Raw genomic sequence first — 16,404 nt, forward strand, 5'->3', positions numbered from 1 at the left:
TACAACAATGCTCCTGATGTTAAACACTTTCTCTAAGGAAATTGAAAGGTGTTAAGCTTTTATGTTTTCTTTCTTGTTTTCCTGAGACCTAGCTGATCAGATTTATCATTGACATAGGTACAACATTTCAAGAATATCTATGGCTTGGTTCTTTTCCTTTTCTAGAAATAGGTGAATGAATGTAACAGCTAACATATTGAACAAAAGGACAACCAAATTCTGATCATTAGAGGAACAATGACTTTATTAAATCTGTAATACTCTGATATGATCATACAAGTTAAATGACTAATTTTCTTTAAGCGTTTTTTTTCATAACAATGTGGGATATTCGGGTTTTGTGAAAATTAAACTATCTCTTGTCACAAATCAGTGCATTTCTGTATTTAAGGATGATGACATTTGTCTCAGAGATAGGTTAATGGGAATATGTCTGAGTTAGATTGGAGCCCTACTGAAAAGTTTAAGAAACTATAAGTAGACATGCAACAATGAAGAGTTCTAAACTGGGGGTTCTTGGACAGAGCAATGAATGGATGTTGGGGAGGTTCACATATACTCTGAAACAGTCTGTGTAATTTTGAATGTAATTGTTTCATTCTATTTTCCTAGGATAAAGTCCATAGCTTCTATCAGATTCTCAAAGAATTTATAACCACAAACTGTTAGAACCCAGGGTTCTATTAAGTAGAGAATCCTCCACTCCAGGCCCATTCAACACAGTGTGTTATTGAGAACAAGATATAGAAAATGAAAAATAATAATAGTCTACTTTGCTCTTCAACCCTGCTAGCCTCAAGGCCAGAATTATAGATGTTTATGTGATATACCGACAGACATTAGGTCTTAGCTGATACTGATTTGTGATAAATGAACATAAAGGGAGTGGCAAAGATTCTGACTTTTGCCTATTTTGCTGAAACTCCCACACCGTGGCGGGAAGAGTGGGCAGTTTTGACCAGCCAGGAAAAGTTGATAGTGGCCAAGCCAGAGTCTCTGCTTCCAGTGTACGGAATGGGTCCAGTTTCTCTAATTGCCGGGCAGAGACTGCATTTAATATTTTCTAGCTGATTCCTGTTCCTGCATCTAGTTAGATAGTGTCAGCTTGAGGTGGTCATTGTTAAAGACTGCAAATGCAGTACGGATGTACCTACTTTTCATCACACCTAACATGGGAAGCTGTAGCTTCTCTGAAATGATAAAGAGTAATGACTTCTTGAAAACATTGCTTTAAATAGGAAGTGATTTAACTTTAAAATGTATTCATTTACAGATATTAATTCTAATTTCTATTTGGGAATTTCTCCTAGGTGACATTTAGCCTCATTATGGGGAGGGGAGGGATGTGATTTTTTTTGTTAAAACAATAGTTTAAATAAAATGTATCAAATATTATATAGCATTACCTCTGCAAGACATTTGAGTAGGGAAGGTATGTAGCTAAACTTTTCCCTGGGGTGAGAAATATGATGTGTGAAGTTAATTTTTACTAATAAGGCTACTTCCAAAATACATGCTTAGTATACAGTTTCTTGGGGATTCAAGGAGTGACAATTAGCATTGTAGATATTTAGATATGAAGCTACAACTATCACATTTTTGTAAACATTAGTTTAATTATAATGGTTTCAGCTTTCATGAAAGTTAATGTGCATTTGCCTAAACAGGAAGAAAAGGAAATCTTATTGAAAATTGAGAAAACTGTTTTTATTAAATTTGACATTGGAGTAAATGCAAGATAATCCATCCCATGTTAAAAATAAGGAACTATTTATAAGTGTTTAAAATTGGCACTGCTACCATTCTTAAATCTGAGTGACGAAGAACCATAAAAAATGGTTTGTATTTGCTTTTGGTTTTCTAATCAGTTGATTGACCGAAGCCATTTTAAAAGAGAGATGGCAATGTTTTATCCCTTCTTTAAAGAAGAGTCCAGTAATTTAAACTGAAAAGTGACATTACGTTTGAGCTACTGGCGGTTTAAATGTTCGAACAACAGCAAAGACAATTAATAATTCCTTTTCTCTAATGCAGGAGAAACAAATCAAATGTAAATATAAGTACTGTTAAATGCTAATGATTTTTCAAAATGTTTTAATCTTAGAAATGCCAGTAACTGTCCCCATTAAAGATATATGACTGAGGTGGCAGACATAAAAATAAAGCAGTTCATCTATTTGCAAATTAAAAATGCACATGACTGATTGAGGACTCACAAAAATTGGATATTAATTCTTCTTGAGGAAAACAACTGAGGGTGCTATCCTGGGTGACATTTATACCCATATGGAAGAGTGGGCTTTAAAAAAAAATTATTACAATGACATTTTAAGCCACATTACAGTTATATAGTATTTTTCATACCATTACCACTTCAAAATCTTTGATAGTGGGATGTCCAGATAAAATCCCCACTGAAGTTTTATGTTACACCTGGTGGAGTGTAAATGATCTTGCAGCTGACAAAGCTTAAGAAGAAACTCTGACCCCTGGGTATTTTTAAAAATAATCCATATTGTTTATTTAATCCCAAGTATTTTTTAATTGCTATCATGCTACTTTCCCTAGTCCTGGCTGGTGTTCTTTTTGGAGTTGCTACACTGGTCCTTTCTTTGAAACAACATATGTAATCCAGCAAGGCACATGTCAACCAGGCTTCAGGTTGAAGCCAGGCCTGGGAAATATTTTCCAAACAATCCCGTCGTCATCCTTTCAGTCTGAGGTGGAGCTATTGAGGAAACTGCACTGAGGGGGACGTTGGGTCCTATAAGGGTCCTACTACTCTTGAGATACTGTGCATGGGATAAGTGAGCAGAATTACTACCGCCTTTCACGTAGCATCTAGAAGTGCTAAAGCCTCTGATGACCAAACCTCTCCGTGAGCTTCCTCATGGGAGAGTCCGGCTTCTGCCCACCTTGGGGGCAGCTGGGACCTGGTCTTGCTAGTAATAGCCACAGAGGGCCGTGAGGCTCAGCTGGTCATCACTGGGTGAAGAAGCGTCAGGATCACTGTAGATCTGCGTCAGGGCTAAACTCAGGATCTCTTTCTTTTCTTTGTAAAACCGTAGTTCTTGCCCTGCTTTCCTGGCTTCCTCTAGCTCCCTCAGGGCCATTCGCAGCTCATGGGAGAGAATTCCTGGCGACTCCCGCTCCTTCATGATCCAGTCTAGGGCCATGTGGCTGCGCATCTTTTCATCCAGGGAGTACTGGGAGTAGTAGGAGATGACTTCCTGGGAACCGAGAGACAAGGTCCAGAGCATCAGTAAAGAGCAACCGAAGTACCTGGCCTATGGCCTTCTGACGCTTCATTTCCTAGGCCTCCACCCCCCACCCCAGCACACAAACACCTGTGGGTGTTCTACCAACAATCAAACCTCTCTGATCTTCACGAACTGAAGCCCAATCCCAGGACACACCTCTTAAAGGAGAGAAATGGCTAAAGTTGGTACCCAAAGTAAAGGTCACTCCGGGTTGAATCAAAACCCGCCACCAGGAATGACCTAATGTTGTCCACAGAACAGAGCTCTATCCTCACTGGAAAATATCTGTTCCTTTGAAACTGCATTCTTACAACAATTAGTATGAGCTTTACCTCATTTATTTATAACCCTTCTGCCCAACGTTAGCTCCTTTGGCAAGATAGACGGAAACAGCTATACAGAAGGGTCTGGGCAGAACTGGGTTTGGTCACACCCATTGCAGAAAACAGGAAACTTTGAATCAGGACAAGACTTCGATACCAGGAGAGTCAACTTGCTAACTGCTGTGTTGTTAGCATAAGGAGGATGACAGACTAAATGGTTCACAGTAACTATGGGAAGGACTTAAAAAATTACGGACTACAGGCATTATCATCATTGATATCGTAACGGTAACTTTATGTGCTTGTCTCTTACTTTCTGCAGACAATGCAAAATTAGTCACTATCTTCCAATTCTCATGTTTAAAATTTGCCAGTACGTTGTAATGTCATATATAAGTTTAATGAACGCTCTTTAAGAAGACCTTGTGGAGTGGATGCATTGCTTATTTTTATTTTCAAGAACATATGGTATTTATTTATGACCTTAACAAATTAAAAACAATCACGGAAAAGTGTTTGTAACCAACTCGGCATGTTTCAAAGGCTTTTTTATGAAATCAAAGGAAAAGAAAAAAAATAGCCAAAGCCATTGTCAGCTACTCATTTCTTTTCCATCTTTGACATTTTGAAAGCCAGGCTTTCTAGGCAAAGAACAACTAAAAACTCCTGGGGCAGTAGTGCATGGAAAACTTTTACATCCGCCCTCATCTTGCTAACTAATAGAGGCTTTGCTCCTCATACAACTTCCTGATAGCAAATTCTCAAAAATAACTACTACCCTCGAGTCTAGTGGGATAAAGGCAGAATAAATCTTAAGTGATAGTAGAGTGAGAACCATTAAGTGCATGGGAGGGGGTTTGCCTTTGCCACCAAAAGAGGGGGCAGGGTGCTTTTCATAGGTAGCTAAGAAATAGTGAGACCCTGTCTCTGAAAAATAAAGAAGAAACTTCCAAACCCCAAAACTGAACTGATTGAAAAACAAAAAATTGAAGTGATGGAAATACCATGTCTCCCACCTTGATAATCAGTTCTGTTGCCCACCGGGAACATTTGGTGGGGGTGAGAAAATTTCTCCTGTTCTCGGTGAGGAGAGGAGGTTTGGAGGTGGTGCAGACTCACATTTCTTTCTGCTTTGAAGAGTGGGAGGGGGCACACTGCATGGAGTAGATGCCATATCTGGCTTAGGAACTAAGTCTGTCTTAGTGATCCCTCCATTCTAGTGTTCAGTACAGGTATCTAAGTCAGTCCTATGGCCAGTCAACATTCTTCTTAGTGTGTGTATTTGGTCAGTCCCTGACACAACTGGACTGATATATCTAGATCTAAATCTAGATAGATATATCAGAGAGAGATATACCAGATAGATGTATCAGATATATATATATATATGTACATATATATGTTAGTATACCTATAAATGTTGAACATATAGCTATGTGCATATAAATGCACATAAAGTTATATATACTTATATATGTTAGTGTATACATATATATATGTTAGTAGATATATACTTCCCTGGTGGCTCAGACAGTGAAATATCTGTCTGCAATGAGGGAGATCTGGGTTTGATCCTTGGGTTGGGAAGATCCCCTGGAGAAGGGCATGGCAACCCACTCCAGTATTCTTGCTTGGAGAATCCCCATGGACAGAGGAGCCTGGCGGGCTACAGTCCGGAGGGTCTCAAAGAGTTGGACGCAATGAAGCGACTAAGCACAACACACACATATATATATCCTCTGCTCTTAATAAATAAGGTACTAAACAGAGAAAAATTCAAATAAAGGAACCTCAGTGGAAGATGAGCCATCCGCTTAGTCCATACAACACAAACCTGCTTTTTACTGGAAAAATCTCACCTGTCTGGAACATTTTGTTTCACGAAGGGCTTTGAGGCTTCCGTTCCAGTGCAATAGTTGGAAAATGGTCATAAGCTCCTATAAAACCCAAATGCTTTTCATTAGTCTCAAAGTAGAAATGTGAAAGAAAGTGCCTCAGTGATTGCTGAAGAGGTCATAACTCTAATCCCCAACTATATCAGGAAAATGGAATATACAATACTGTCAGAACACTTTGAGACTTTTCAAATACCACAGTCGTAAGCTTCCGGAGCGTTTTTCCTTCCCTCCTCTGTTTTATCTATATTTGGCATGAACTATTAAATAATGGACAAATACCTCTCAACAGTGTAAACACATATGCTGTAACAATTTTATATCCAGGAAGTTATATAAATATCCCAGCACATCTTCAAATAATGTGTAGGCAAGGCTATTCATTGCATCATTTTAGAAAAATTGTCTGAGACTGGCAATATCTTAAATGTTCATTTTTAAAGGAATGGTTAAATGAAATGTTTACAAAAAGGAATGGTTAAATCCTGAAGTGTAGAAGAATATAGCACCCCCAAATATGCAACTTTGGTATATTGATTATTTTGAGCTGTAACTACTTAAAAAACCACAAACAGAGAAAGAGGCTTTCTCTGAACTCCCCTTATCTCCCAAAAGACAGATCCTCCAAAAGGAACTTAATTGTTATAAAACCCTTCTCCAGGGGTTTCATCAACCAGGGAATACTGACGCTTATCCCAGAAGTAGAAAACAAGTCCACTCCATGCTCCGCCAAACTTTGTCACTATCATATCTCCTATCTATTCTTCTAAGGATCAATTCACCTTTCTTAAAGATCATCTCCTCTCTCCTAAGGGTCTCCCCTGGTGGCTCGGCAGTAAAGGATCTGCCTGCCAAGGCAGGAAACCTAAGAGACACGGGTTCAACTCCCGGGTCATGAAGATCCCCTGGAGAAGGAAATGGCAGCCCATTCAAGTATGCTTGCTTGGGAAATCCCATGGACGGAGGAGCCCGGTGGAGCCTGGTGGGCTATAGTCCGTGGGTTGCAAAGATTCAGACATGACTGAGCAGCTGAGCAGGCACACGTGCGCTTTCCTGAGAGGCGTACACCCCTGCTCCCTTCTGTATTAAGATGGTATTTAATCCTGAATTCTAAGCCACCTTGTGGAGTTCCTCATTTTTCCCTGAGTATCTCTCACACATACACGAGGTGTACTTCTGTTTTTCTCTTCTTAATCTGCCTTTCATTACAGGAGTCTCAGCTAAGAATTCAGAAGGATAAAAGGAAAATGATCCTTCCTCCTTTACAACATGGTCATCCTACCAAATACAATGCAATCACAAAGGGTGAGAAGGCTCTCTCGTTCTAATGTAAAGAGTCTCTGTGAGGTGTTAAAAGCAAGGTGTCCAACATGTATACTGTGTGTTACTACTTGAGTAAGAATTAGAAGATGCCTGTAAATATTTGCTTATAAATGCCTAGAAGAGTTCTGACAAGAGACAAAAGAATCTGGGAACATGAGTCGCCTCAGGGGAGAAAAATGGAGGGAGGCTTTTCTCTGACACTCATTTGTACCTTTTGAGCTTTGAACCATGTGACAATATGGCATATGAAAATAATTTAAATTTTAAAAAATTTAGGCCAAAAAGTAAATATAGAGCATACAATGGACAAACTACAGAAACTGTAAAATACCCCTAAGTTTATAAATTCAGTCAAGAAAATGCCTTAAAATATGACCAATAAGGATGAATTGACAGTAAACCCACCCACAGTTTTCACATTCAATGGCCAGGGCTGAGCACAGCCTTTAGCCTTTCTATCAACATCATCCTTTCCCTGCCTGATACCGAGTGCAAGCTAACATGTATTCAACATACTGAAGATTTTGTTTTTCCAATCTGATTAGGATTAGCAGTCTTCCAGACGGCAATGGCACCCCACTCCAGTACTCTTGCCTGGAAAATCCCATAGACAGAGGAGCCTGGTAGGCTGTGGTCCATGGGGTTGCGAAGAGTTGGACCCGACTGAGCAACTTCACTTTCACTTTCACTTTCAGGCACTGGAGAAGGAAATGGCAACCCACTCCAGTATTCTTCCCTGGAGAATCCCAGGGATGGGGGAGCCTGGTGGGCTGCCGGCTATGGGGTCGCACAGAGTCGGACACGACTGAAGTGACTTAACAGTAACAGTAACATTGAAGTTACCTGCATTTTTTTTTTTCTTTCTTTTTTGATCAGAGAAACATCTACAGTGGATTAGTGGTAGTACAAACCACAGCCACATACCTATTGGAAAATAACAATACAGTTAAGGAACTTCTTGGTCATGAGACAAGTTATGAAAGCTTAACATTTGAACAGATGTCTTATGCCCATTCAAAAACAAAGTGGACTTTTGTCTTTATGTCTGCTTGCTCTGGAAAACGTTTTCACTATGAAATCTGGAGACATAAGCTCAGTTTGAGATTACAGTTACCTTAAAATTATGAGGTAAAATTTAAAGAGATAAGATCATCAGAACAAATATTCTCATGTCTGAATAGCACTATTCTCATGTTTAAATTGCCATTAGAATGTAATGCTTTTCTTCTTTTTGGTTTGGGATTTTGTGTATGTATTACTACACAGTGAGCATCACAAGAACACACGCTGTTAGTTGCTCAGTTGTATCTGACTCTTTGTGACCCTATGGACCGTAGCCCGCCAGGTCCCTCTGTCTGTGGAATTCTCCAGGCAAGAACACAGGAGTGGGTTGCCATTCCCTTCTCCAGGAGATGTTCCCAACACAGGGATCAAACTTGGGTCTCCCACACTGCAGGCAGACACTGTCTGAGCCACCAGGAAGCCCAAGAACAGACAGAGACCTTGGTAAAAGCAAAACCATGTGTCTCCATTAATTAAAACATGACATGGAGAGCAGCTGAGCCACACACTGACCCCATGTCTGCCCAGGGTCCTCGGTCCAGTGCCAGGGGAACTCACCCTTCTTATGATTCCTCTCCACTTCTCCCTGTCCCGATCCAGATTTCCACTCTGTCACATCACTATGCTACTTTGGAAAAGAGAGAGTCTTTTGTTCCATAACCAAATCCATAATCTAATCTGGCTCCCAACACTATGCCTCTTACCAAGATAACCCCAGTGGCTGAGGAAGGTAAACTTGTGTTGCTATCCCTTGCTATCCCCTCAGGCCTACTCACTAAATGCTTTGCGGACATAAAAATGGCTAGGAATGATCTTTAGGTTCTGATATGAACACCTCCATGGTGTTACAGGAGGGACAATATTGACAAATGTTTTATGATGTTTTATCGTAAGACTCAACTTAAATTATGTGTTTTATTGTGTATGTCCATTTCCTTAAAGAAGAAAATGAATGCCACTTTCCTTTTCCTGCAATATTCACGTAACGTCGACAACCCAGAAAGATGTACTGAATTTATTCTGTGGCTTCAGTAGCCCTCCTGGCATCATCCTTGCATCCATGTGGCCCAGTTTGAGAAACAACCTATTGCGAACAGAGCTCTTAATTCCATCCTCTGACAACTGTTGCCTTCATAATATATTTTCCCTCCAATGTCCTCTAAGCTTTCGTTCCTATCTATGTGCCAAGCCCCTCATCCAGATAAATTTCTGTTGTGTCACTCAGCAACCCTCCTAACACTGTGGAACCCACAATTCTGTGAACAGAACTGGAAATCTTTCTCATATCCCTTGGCAACCTACGCCTCTCATAAAACTTCCCCCCTGAGACTTGAGCTGTTTTTGTCTGCAGGAGGAGGATTATCCTCTTCACCCCCTCTGGTTTGTCTAAATTTCTATCCTATCATCAAGCAATTGTTTCCTCTGCTGTAACACAACGGCCTCTTCTTCACTGCGGCTCTCGTCCCTAAATCCCCCAGGAAAGATAACCTTCTTTTACCTTCTTACTTTGTGTGTATTTGCCCTCCTCTCTGGAGCTAATGAATCTTGCCATCGTCATATGAAGTATACTGAAATATTTCCACATTCTCCCTGTCCCATTTCTTTATTTCCCCTCACATGACCAAGAATTGATGCTTTTGAACTGTGGTGTTGGAGGAGACTCTTGAGAGTCCCCTGGACTGCAAGAAGATCCAACCAGTCCATCCTAAAGGAAATCAGTCCTGAATATTCATCAGAAGGACTGATGCTGAAGCTGCAACTCCAAAGTTGCAACTGCAACTTTGGCCACCTGATGCGAAGAGCTGACTCATTTGAATAGACCCTGATGCCGGGAAAGACTGAAGACAGGAGAAGAAGGGGACGACAGAGGATGAGATGGTTGGATGGCATTACTGACTCAATGGACATGAGTTTGAGTAAACTCTGGGAGTTGGTGAAGGACAGGGAGGCCTGGCGTGCTGCAGTCCATGGGGTCACAAAGAGTCGGACACAACTGAGTGACTGAACTGAATTGACCTGAACTGACCAAGTTCACTATCTTCAGATCTTCCTGAAGCTGTGTGAACCCTGGCTCAACCCCAGGAAATCTCTGCATGCTTCTCATTGATTGCATGGGAAATCCTTGCATTATGAAAAACTGGTAAGGAGAGCGTGGCTGTGGGCTTCTGTGAGGACTCGGTTCCTAGTTTCCTATGACTCCTCACTGCCTGGTCTTCTCAGCCTTGTTTTCCTACTTGTTGAAGCCCTGTCATTTTGATTTAAGTCTGTTTGGTGGGCTATCTGTCCTGCTTCTTCCTCACTGAAGTCTTTGAGCTGTGTTTGTCACGTAGGCTGATCTAGAAGCCTGGCTCCTCTGCATGGGCTGACAAATAAACAAGAAGCTGGTCTAGAGGTGGGGTTGAGACTGGGGCCAGGTGAGTGTACCTAACCCTAACCCAACTTAAGGTGAGTTGTACAAGTTCAGGGTCTTTTATTTAAAATCCTACCTTTATTTTTCATTTGTCATAGATTTTTGCGCATTTATGTTGAGTTTTAAACGTATTGCATTATAATATTGTTTGCCTTGATTACTGAATTTTTTGATGCTCCTTTAAATTTTGTACCCCAGTTGAATGCTTGACTCTTCTTACCCTAGTCTGGGCTCTTCTGGGGATCTTGTCTCAGGGACAAGGGCAGTTTCATGAGCTTATGATCTGTATAGTCACACGGGCTTTGAGCTTGGTTTAGCGCTTTGTTATCTTTAAATTCATAGTAATTTTTGAACAAAAGGTCTTAAACTTTCATTTTGCACCAGGCCCCCATAAAATATGTAGCCAGTTCCCTTTACCAAGTATTAGTTGCTCAGTTGTGTCTGACTCTTTGTGACCCCATAGACTGTAGCCCACCAGACTCCTCTAGCCATGGAATTCTCCAGGCTAGAATACCGGAGTGGGAAGCTATTTCCTTCTCCAGGGGATCTTCCCGACCCAGAGATCGAACCTGGGTCTCCTGAACTGCAGGCAGATTCTTTACTGTCTGAGCCACAGGGAGGCCCAGAAGTAAATTAGAAATCAGATGGTGAATCGAGTCCTGTGTTTTCTTTCTCTTCAGGAACATTGCAGTTGTAGCTTTCATTCTACAGCTTTCCTGGTTCATGTTGTCATTCATTAAATCTAAGCCAACAACGACTGGGGTCTGTCCTCACAGAGCTTCTTGGTGTTGCCTCCTATGAGAAACAATATTTGGCCTCCCAGCTACTTCACAGGGAGAGAATGAACACTGCTTCTCTCTGGAACTCTGTCTGGGAGACTGGCTTGGTTCTGTGATTCATCAGAAATAAGAAAAACAAACAGTGTAAATGGAGAACTTGAAAAACAGGTGGGCACCATCTCCCCACCCAAGAGAATGGATTTAAGAGGAAATTTGTTTATGGGATGAGGTTTTAAAAGGCGACCTGGAGAACTTAGCAAAGATGTAAATAAACAGCTCGTCTTTGGATTGCATTAGGCTTCAGAATAAATATATTAACCAGCTTCAGTCAAAGTCTGCCTTGAATCTGACCTTGACAAGACCCAGTGGCTAGAGCTGCCGCCATCCCACCCCCGCAAACATGAGGCAGTTTTCTCTACAGAGAGAGGCAAGGCTACCTTAAACAGGCACCCCAGCCTCCCGCCCACGAAGTGAAGGTAAGCAGAAGCCTATCAGGTTTCTTCTGAGCTCTGCCTCTTTGATGGCCCCCCTGGAAAGCCCGAGGGCAGTCAGGAGACACCAGTCTCGTTTTTAGACTGTATAGTCAACTGTAGCTAGATACAAACACACATCTATTACCCCCCAGGGGTACTGAATTGCTGTGTTGACTGCAAACAGCCCAGGCCTGTGGTCAATTCCCATTATGCGCAGAAACAAGTTGATGCATTTAACCCAGGCCACCGAGGAATGTGCAGAAAACCAGCAGGCGACCTTGGGCTGGAGGAAGGAAGAGGGATGTACTGCATGGCCCTCCCTGTGGGTTGCCAGCATCCCTACTGGGAGGAGGGAGTTTGGATTTTTCCTGCCCTCACGTCTTCCTCTACCTCTCTCTCATCCAGCACCCAGCCTCCTTTATGAGAATTTATGAAGCATTTCCACAATATGAGTCAAATTATTATTTCACATACTTAAATACCGTACTACGCAGACCACACAGAAAACATGTAGCCCACAGTAAGGCAATTAAATAAAAAGGATTACTAAAAGGTGGTTGACTACAACCTTTCATAGTACTTGGACAGAATTTAAAAAAAAATTTTTTTTTGCCTTCCCTATATTTGGCAGACTAACCCACTGCATTAAAAAAATCATTCTTGATTTTTCTGAAAATAGTTACTAAATCCTATACAAGCTACCATGTTCTTGGCCAGGCAACATTCATTCTGTAAGAAAAAAAAAAAAGTACAACATTCTTCTATCAGGGAGAGAGGAGAAATTAAATGATTTTCTTAGGGAATCATCGTGCTAAATGCTTTATAAATGTCACATTGTATAAGTCCCACAAAAAGTCTATACAGTGGACATCATGATTCTTATTTTGTAGATGAGAAAAACTGAGTCTCAGAATGGCTGAGTTCACAGGTGACAAGTGGTAGAACAGGCTTGGCACTTGGATCTGTATGATTTTTTTAGTTTGTGTTCCTTCTCTTGTGTCATGCGCCTCCCTTTTATGTTTCCTCTGTTTGACTTTAGATTGCTATGGGATATAAAAAAGGACTCTTTGCCAGTTTCACTCCTGTATTCTATAGCAGGGCTTCCCTCATAGCTCAGTCGGCAAAGAATCTGCCTGCAGTGCAGGAGACCCAGGGCCCTGAAACATTTTTTGCTGGGAAGCTACCTTATCCTCATCTGAAGACTTTAGGTTAGATAAAGCTGTCAAGGGAATCCATCCGGTAACCTCTGGCATTTCAAGTAAAGCAGTCCTTCTTCAGAAATATATATATACTATCAGTTGTCATTTTTTACTGAGCATTTACCATATGCCTGGAATTGTTCTGAACTCTCTATGCAGTCTTGTTTAATCTTCACAATGGCACAGTGAGGTAGCATGGCTATTATTGCTACTCTTTTTTTTTTTTTTAATTGCTACTCTTATTCTTTCTGGTTTATGTACAAATGAGGAAACAGATTTAGAGGTGAGTAGCTGAACCCACTCCCCAGCCAGGGCTGAGAACCACTGGCTGCTGCAAGCCGCTGTCTACACCAGAAGGTGAGTTCAAGGTCTTTTGTAAACCAAGACAAGCAACATCAAAGGTCAGTGAGACCTCAACTGCTTAAGGAGAAATCTGGATGACTGAGATCTTCCTAGGAAAGGATGAAAAAAGAGCATTTTTTGCTTCAATCAAACAAGAGAATGATGAGTAAAATTAATGAGTTTTAAAATGGGCAGGATGGACATATCCACCTGAGAAGTGGCTGTGGGCTTGCAGTTAGGAAAAGAGTTTGAAAGGTACCAAAGATGGTATTTGAAAGCTGGCTTTAGGGTTCAGCTATACCACCACTGTAAATTATACCACGATGAACATTTTTGTCCATAAAACTTTATATTCTGATTGCTTCTTGGAATCTAACCTAAAATAATAGAAATCTTGGAGGTAAAGTCTCCTTGTTATAACACTGCATATTGATTCTTAGTAACATTGATGTATATGGATGGTCAACTGTATTCAAATTTAATTTTTTAGAGAGCATACTTTTCATTCTCAACCACTATTGAATTTTTGTCCTTCGAGCCCAATATAGGATAATAGTCAAAATGTGAACTCAGGAATCAGACTGCCTGGGTCTAAACCCAGGCTGTGCCATTTACTAAGCTGTATGACATAACCCTAACCCTAACCCTTTAATGCTGACATGGGTATAATAAATACTCATGCATTTTTGTGAAGGTTAAATTATGGTAAGACTTGTTAAATGCTTAGCACAGTGCCAGACAAGGTAAGCATCCAGTGAGTGTGAGCTATTCTTCTTCTTCTTACTGCTGGTATAATTAGTTTACAAATAATAGGTAATATAGTTCCTTAGCTCTGTTATTGCTTGTCAGTAGTGGAATGAAAACAGCTACAGCTTGTTAAATTTTTTGATTTACTTAATGATAGGAGATGGCAGATCTTGTTTTCAAAAATACCATAATGGAGGGGGAAATTGTTTAATATACATTGCAGTCACCTTCAACTATAACTTCTGAAAATTAAGAACCAAATAGTCATGACCAATATTTCAAGCTGTTTGATTTGATTAAAAGGGGAGCTTTATACTGAAAAGCTGGTAAAGTGTTAATAGGGTCATAAGATGGTAATGTTCCCTACCTGTTTCTTAGCTTAAGTCTTCTACTTTCCTTGAAGAAGCAAAGATTGTGCCTTGTTGACTTGTTTGTTTTAGCCTACTGCAGTGCTGCCAGAAGAGAGTTACAGGGCTGGATTCTAAGAGGGTTAAATTAAAATGACTGAAATAAACAAAGAGCTGTTCGTGATAAGACGGGCATTCCCCCAGGCTTCTAGGGGCTGTGTAGCAAAATAAACGTGTGGTGGGTACCTGAAACTCTAGCATGGTCTTCCCCATGTTTGACTCCAACATGTAGTGATAGGCTCCAATGCTGGTGCTCGGGTCATCTGCGTCATCCAAAGTGCCCTTGGGAAGGAAGCAGAAAAGCAAAGTATCACGGATTTTTCCTCCTCTTCTTTTGGGGTCATGAATGAATCCTGTGAAACACCCGTGGTTCTAACCCTACAGGTGTGCACTTTTTACAACCATCTCCAGCTGATTTGGCATAAAAGCCTTAATCTTACCATCTCTCAGAGTGAAGAGGATTTTTTAAGTCAATTTGAACCTAGCTTTTCGTTAGAATGTTAACTGATTATATACTCAAAAAGAATAATTATACTAAAGCAGAAATTCCCACATCTCTATAGAGTTTTTGTTGGTAGTGGCATTAATGCCACTCTAATGAGTGGTTGCCCTTTGAGGCTGTTTTCATCCATTATTGAAATCTTGAAATGCTGACTTGCTTCATAAGATTCTAGTGATCACCAAGCAAATTATGTAACTAACAGGGAAAAAATTCTCCAGTTGTATGGACCATTCATATTTTACCACCATGATTCTTTTTTTTTTAAATTAATTTATTTTTTAATTTGAAAGTATAAGAGAGAGGGGACACATGTACACCTATGGCTGATTCATGTTGATGTTTGACCACCGTGATTCTCAATGGGAGCTTTTCATAATAGGCTGGTGTTCAACCTGGGGAGACATGGATTTTGGTTTATATTTTTTCAATTCTGGACGACTTAATCTTTAACAAACAAGGTGGGTGGGTGATGGGAAAAAATGAAATTCCTCTTCAATATTTGGTTATGGGGAGTGTCAATAAAGAAGCTAACATGAGCTCTGGAATGGCATTGGGGCCTGCCCTTCAATATCCCACGGCCTTAGATTCCTGGGAAGGTGGGCAATGGCTTTGAGAGACTGAACAAACAACAGCCAGCATCAGATAGCCGCAAATTTATAGCTTTTGAATGCAATAACATTAACACACTACTGCCGAAATATTTATGTTGGCTTTTTAAATATCCCAGAGGAAATCCATCCAGAAGCCTATGAACCATATATATTCTCCTTCCTTAGAAATTTCCATGAAAAAAATGATAAATTACATTTACACTGAGGACCCCTCCCTGCTCCTGAGTAAATTCCACACATATAAATCAGGCATCATTTCCCTAACTTCTCTTCCTCGAAGGCACTTGAAATTTACAGGGCAGAAAAATAAAGGCTTCCTTTCATCCTCAGAGCAGAGACAGACCAGAGCTCCCTGAAGTCTCTCTGCCAGGACAACCACTCTCAGTCTCTGCCTCCCTCCCCTCATCGCTTCTCTGTGTGATAAGAGCATTTACGAGGGGGGAAGGCAGCAAAAAAAGGTCACAGCTGGTGTGATAATGTCACCTTCCTTATCGGTAGCTTCTCCAGAATAACAGAACCTTGACTTGCATAGTCAGGTTAAGGGAATCAGGGAATGAAACTCTCAGATAGGGTTGATCCATGCTAAAGGTGAAGCAGGAGGTAGCTTATCTCTTTGGTAATGCCTTTTGGTTTCTGCACTTTAAGGACACACAGGGAGATGCCTGCCCCAGTTGAGACCGAAGGCTTCCTCCGTGGTGAAAATGGTTTATAGTTTGGAGGTACAAGGATCAGGAGCACCAAATAATTCATGGGGCAAATAATCTACTCCTAGATTGGCGAGAAAATGTCCTGTCTAAATTTCTAAGACATAGTTTGGCTCTCAAAGCACTTTGCGTTTAATTACATCTATTACAGAAATTTCCAGAGCTCTTGGAATAAAGTAATCGATACTAAGTGTGATAACTCTAACATCTAACAAATATTAGGCATACAGTTTTTCTCATAGCTAAGCAGTTAGTGGGCTTGCCTTGTGGCTCAGCTGGTAAAGAATCTACCCGCAATGAGGGAAACCTGGGTTCGATCCCTGGGTTGGGAAGATCCCCTGGAGAAGGGAAAGGCTACCCATTTCAG

General features: G+C 40.8%; 1 protein-coding gene across 2 annotated transcripts in view; it reads right to left on the reverse strand.

The window, feature by feature from the left end:
- Positions 1 to 223: 223 nt before the first annotated feature.
- LIX1 (limb and CNS expressed 1) overlaps positions 224 to 16,404 on the reverse strand; it is a 53,285-nt gene continuing 37,104 nt past the window's right edge. For both annotated transcript variants that reach the window (XM_043913681.1, XM_043913682.1), the window contains exons 4-6: positions 14,407 to 14,502; positions 5,443 to 5,520; positions 224 to 3,230 (exon numbers count right to left, since the gene is read on the reverse strand). In XM_043913681.1, coding sequence (XP_043769616.1) covers positions 2,943 to 3,230; positions 5,443 to 5,520; positions 14,407 to 14,502 — 462 coding nt within the window. In that variant the 3' untranslated portion in view covers positions 224 to 2,942. The remainder of the gene's footprint in view (positions 3,231 to 5,442; positions 5,521 to 14,406; positions 14,503 to 16,404) is intronic.

Source organism: Cervus elaphus, chromosome 9 (genome assembly GCF_910594005.1).
Source record: "Cervus elaphus chromosome 9, mCerEla1.1, whole genome shotgun sequence".
Taxonomy (NCBI): Eukaryota; Metazoa; Chordata; class Mammalia; order Artiodactyla; family Cervidae; genus Cervus; species Cervus elaphus.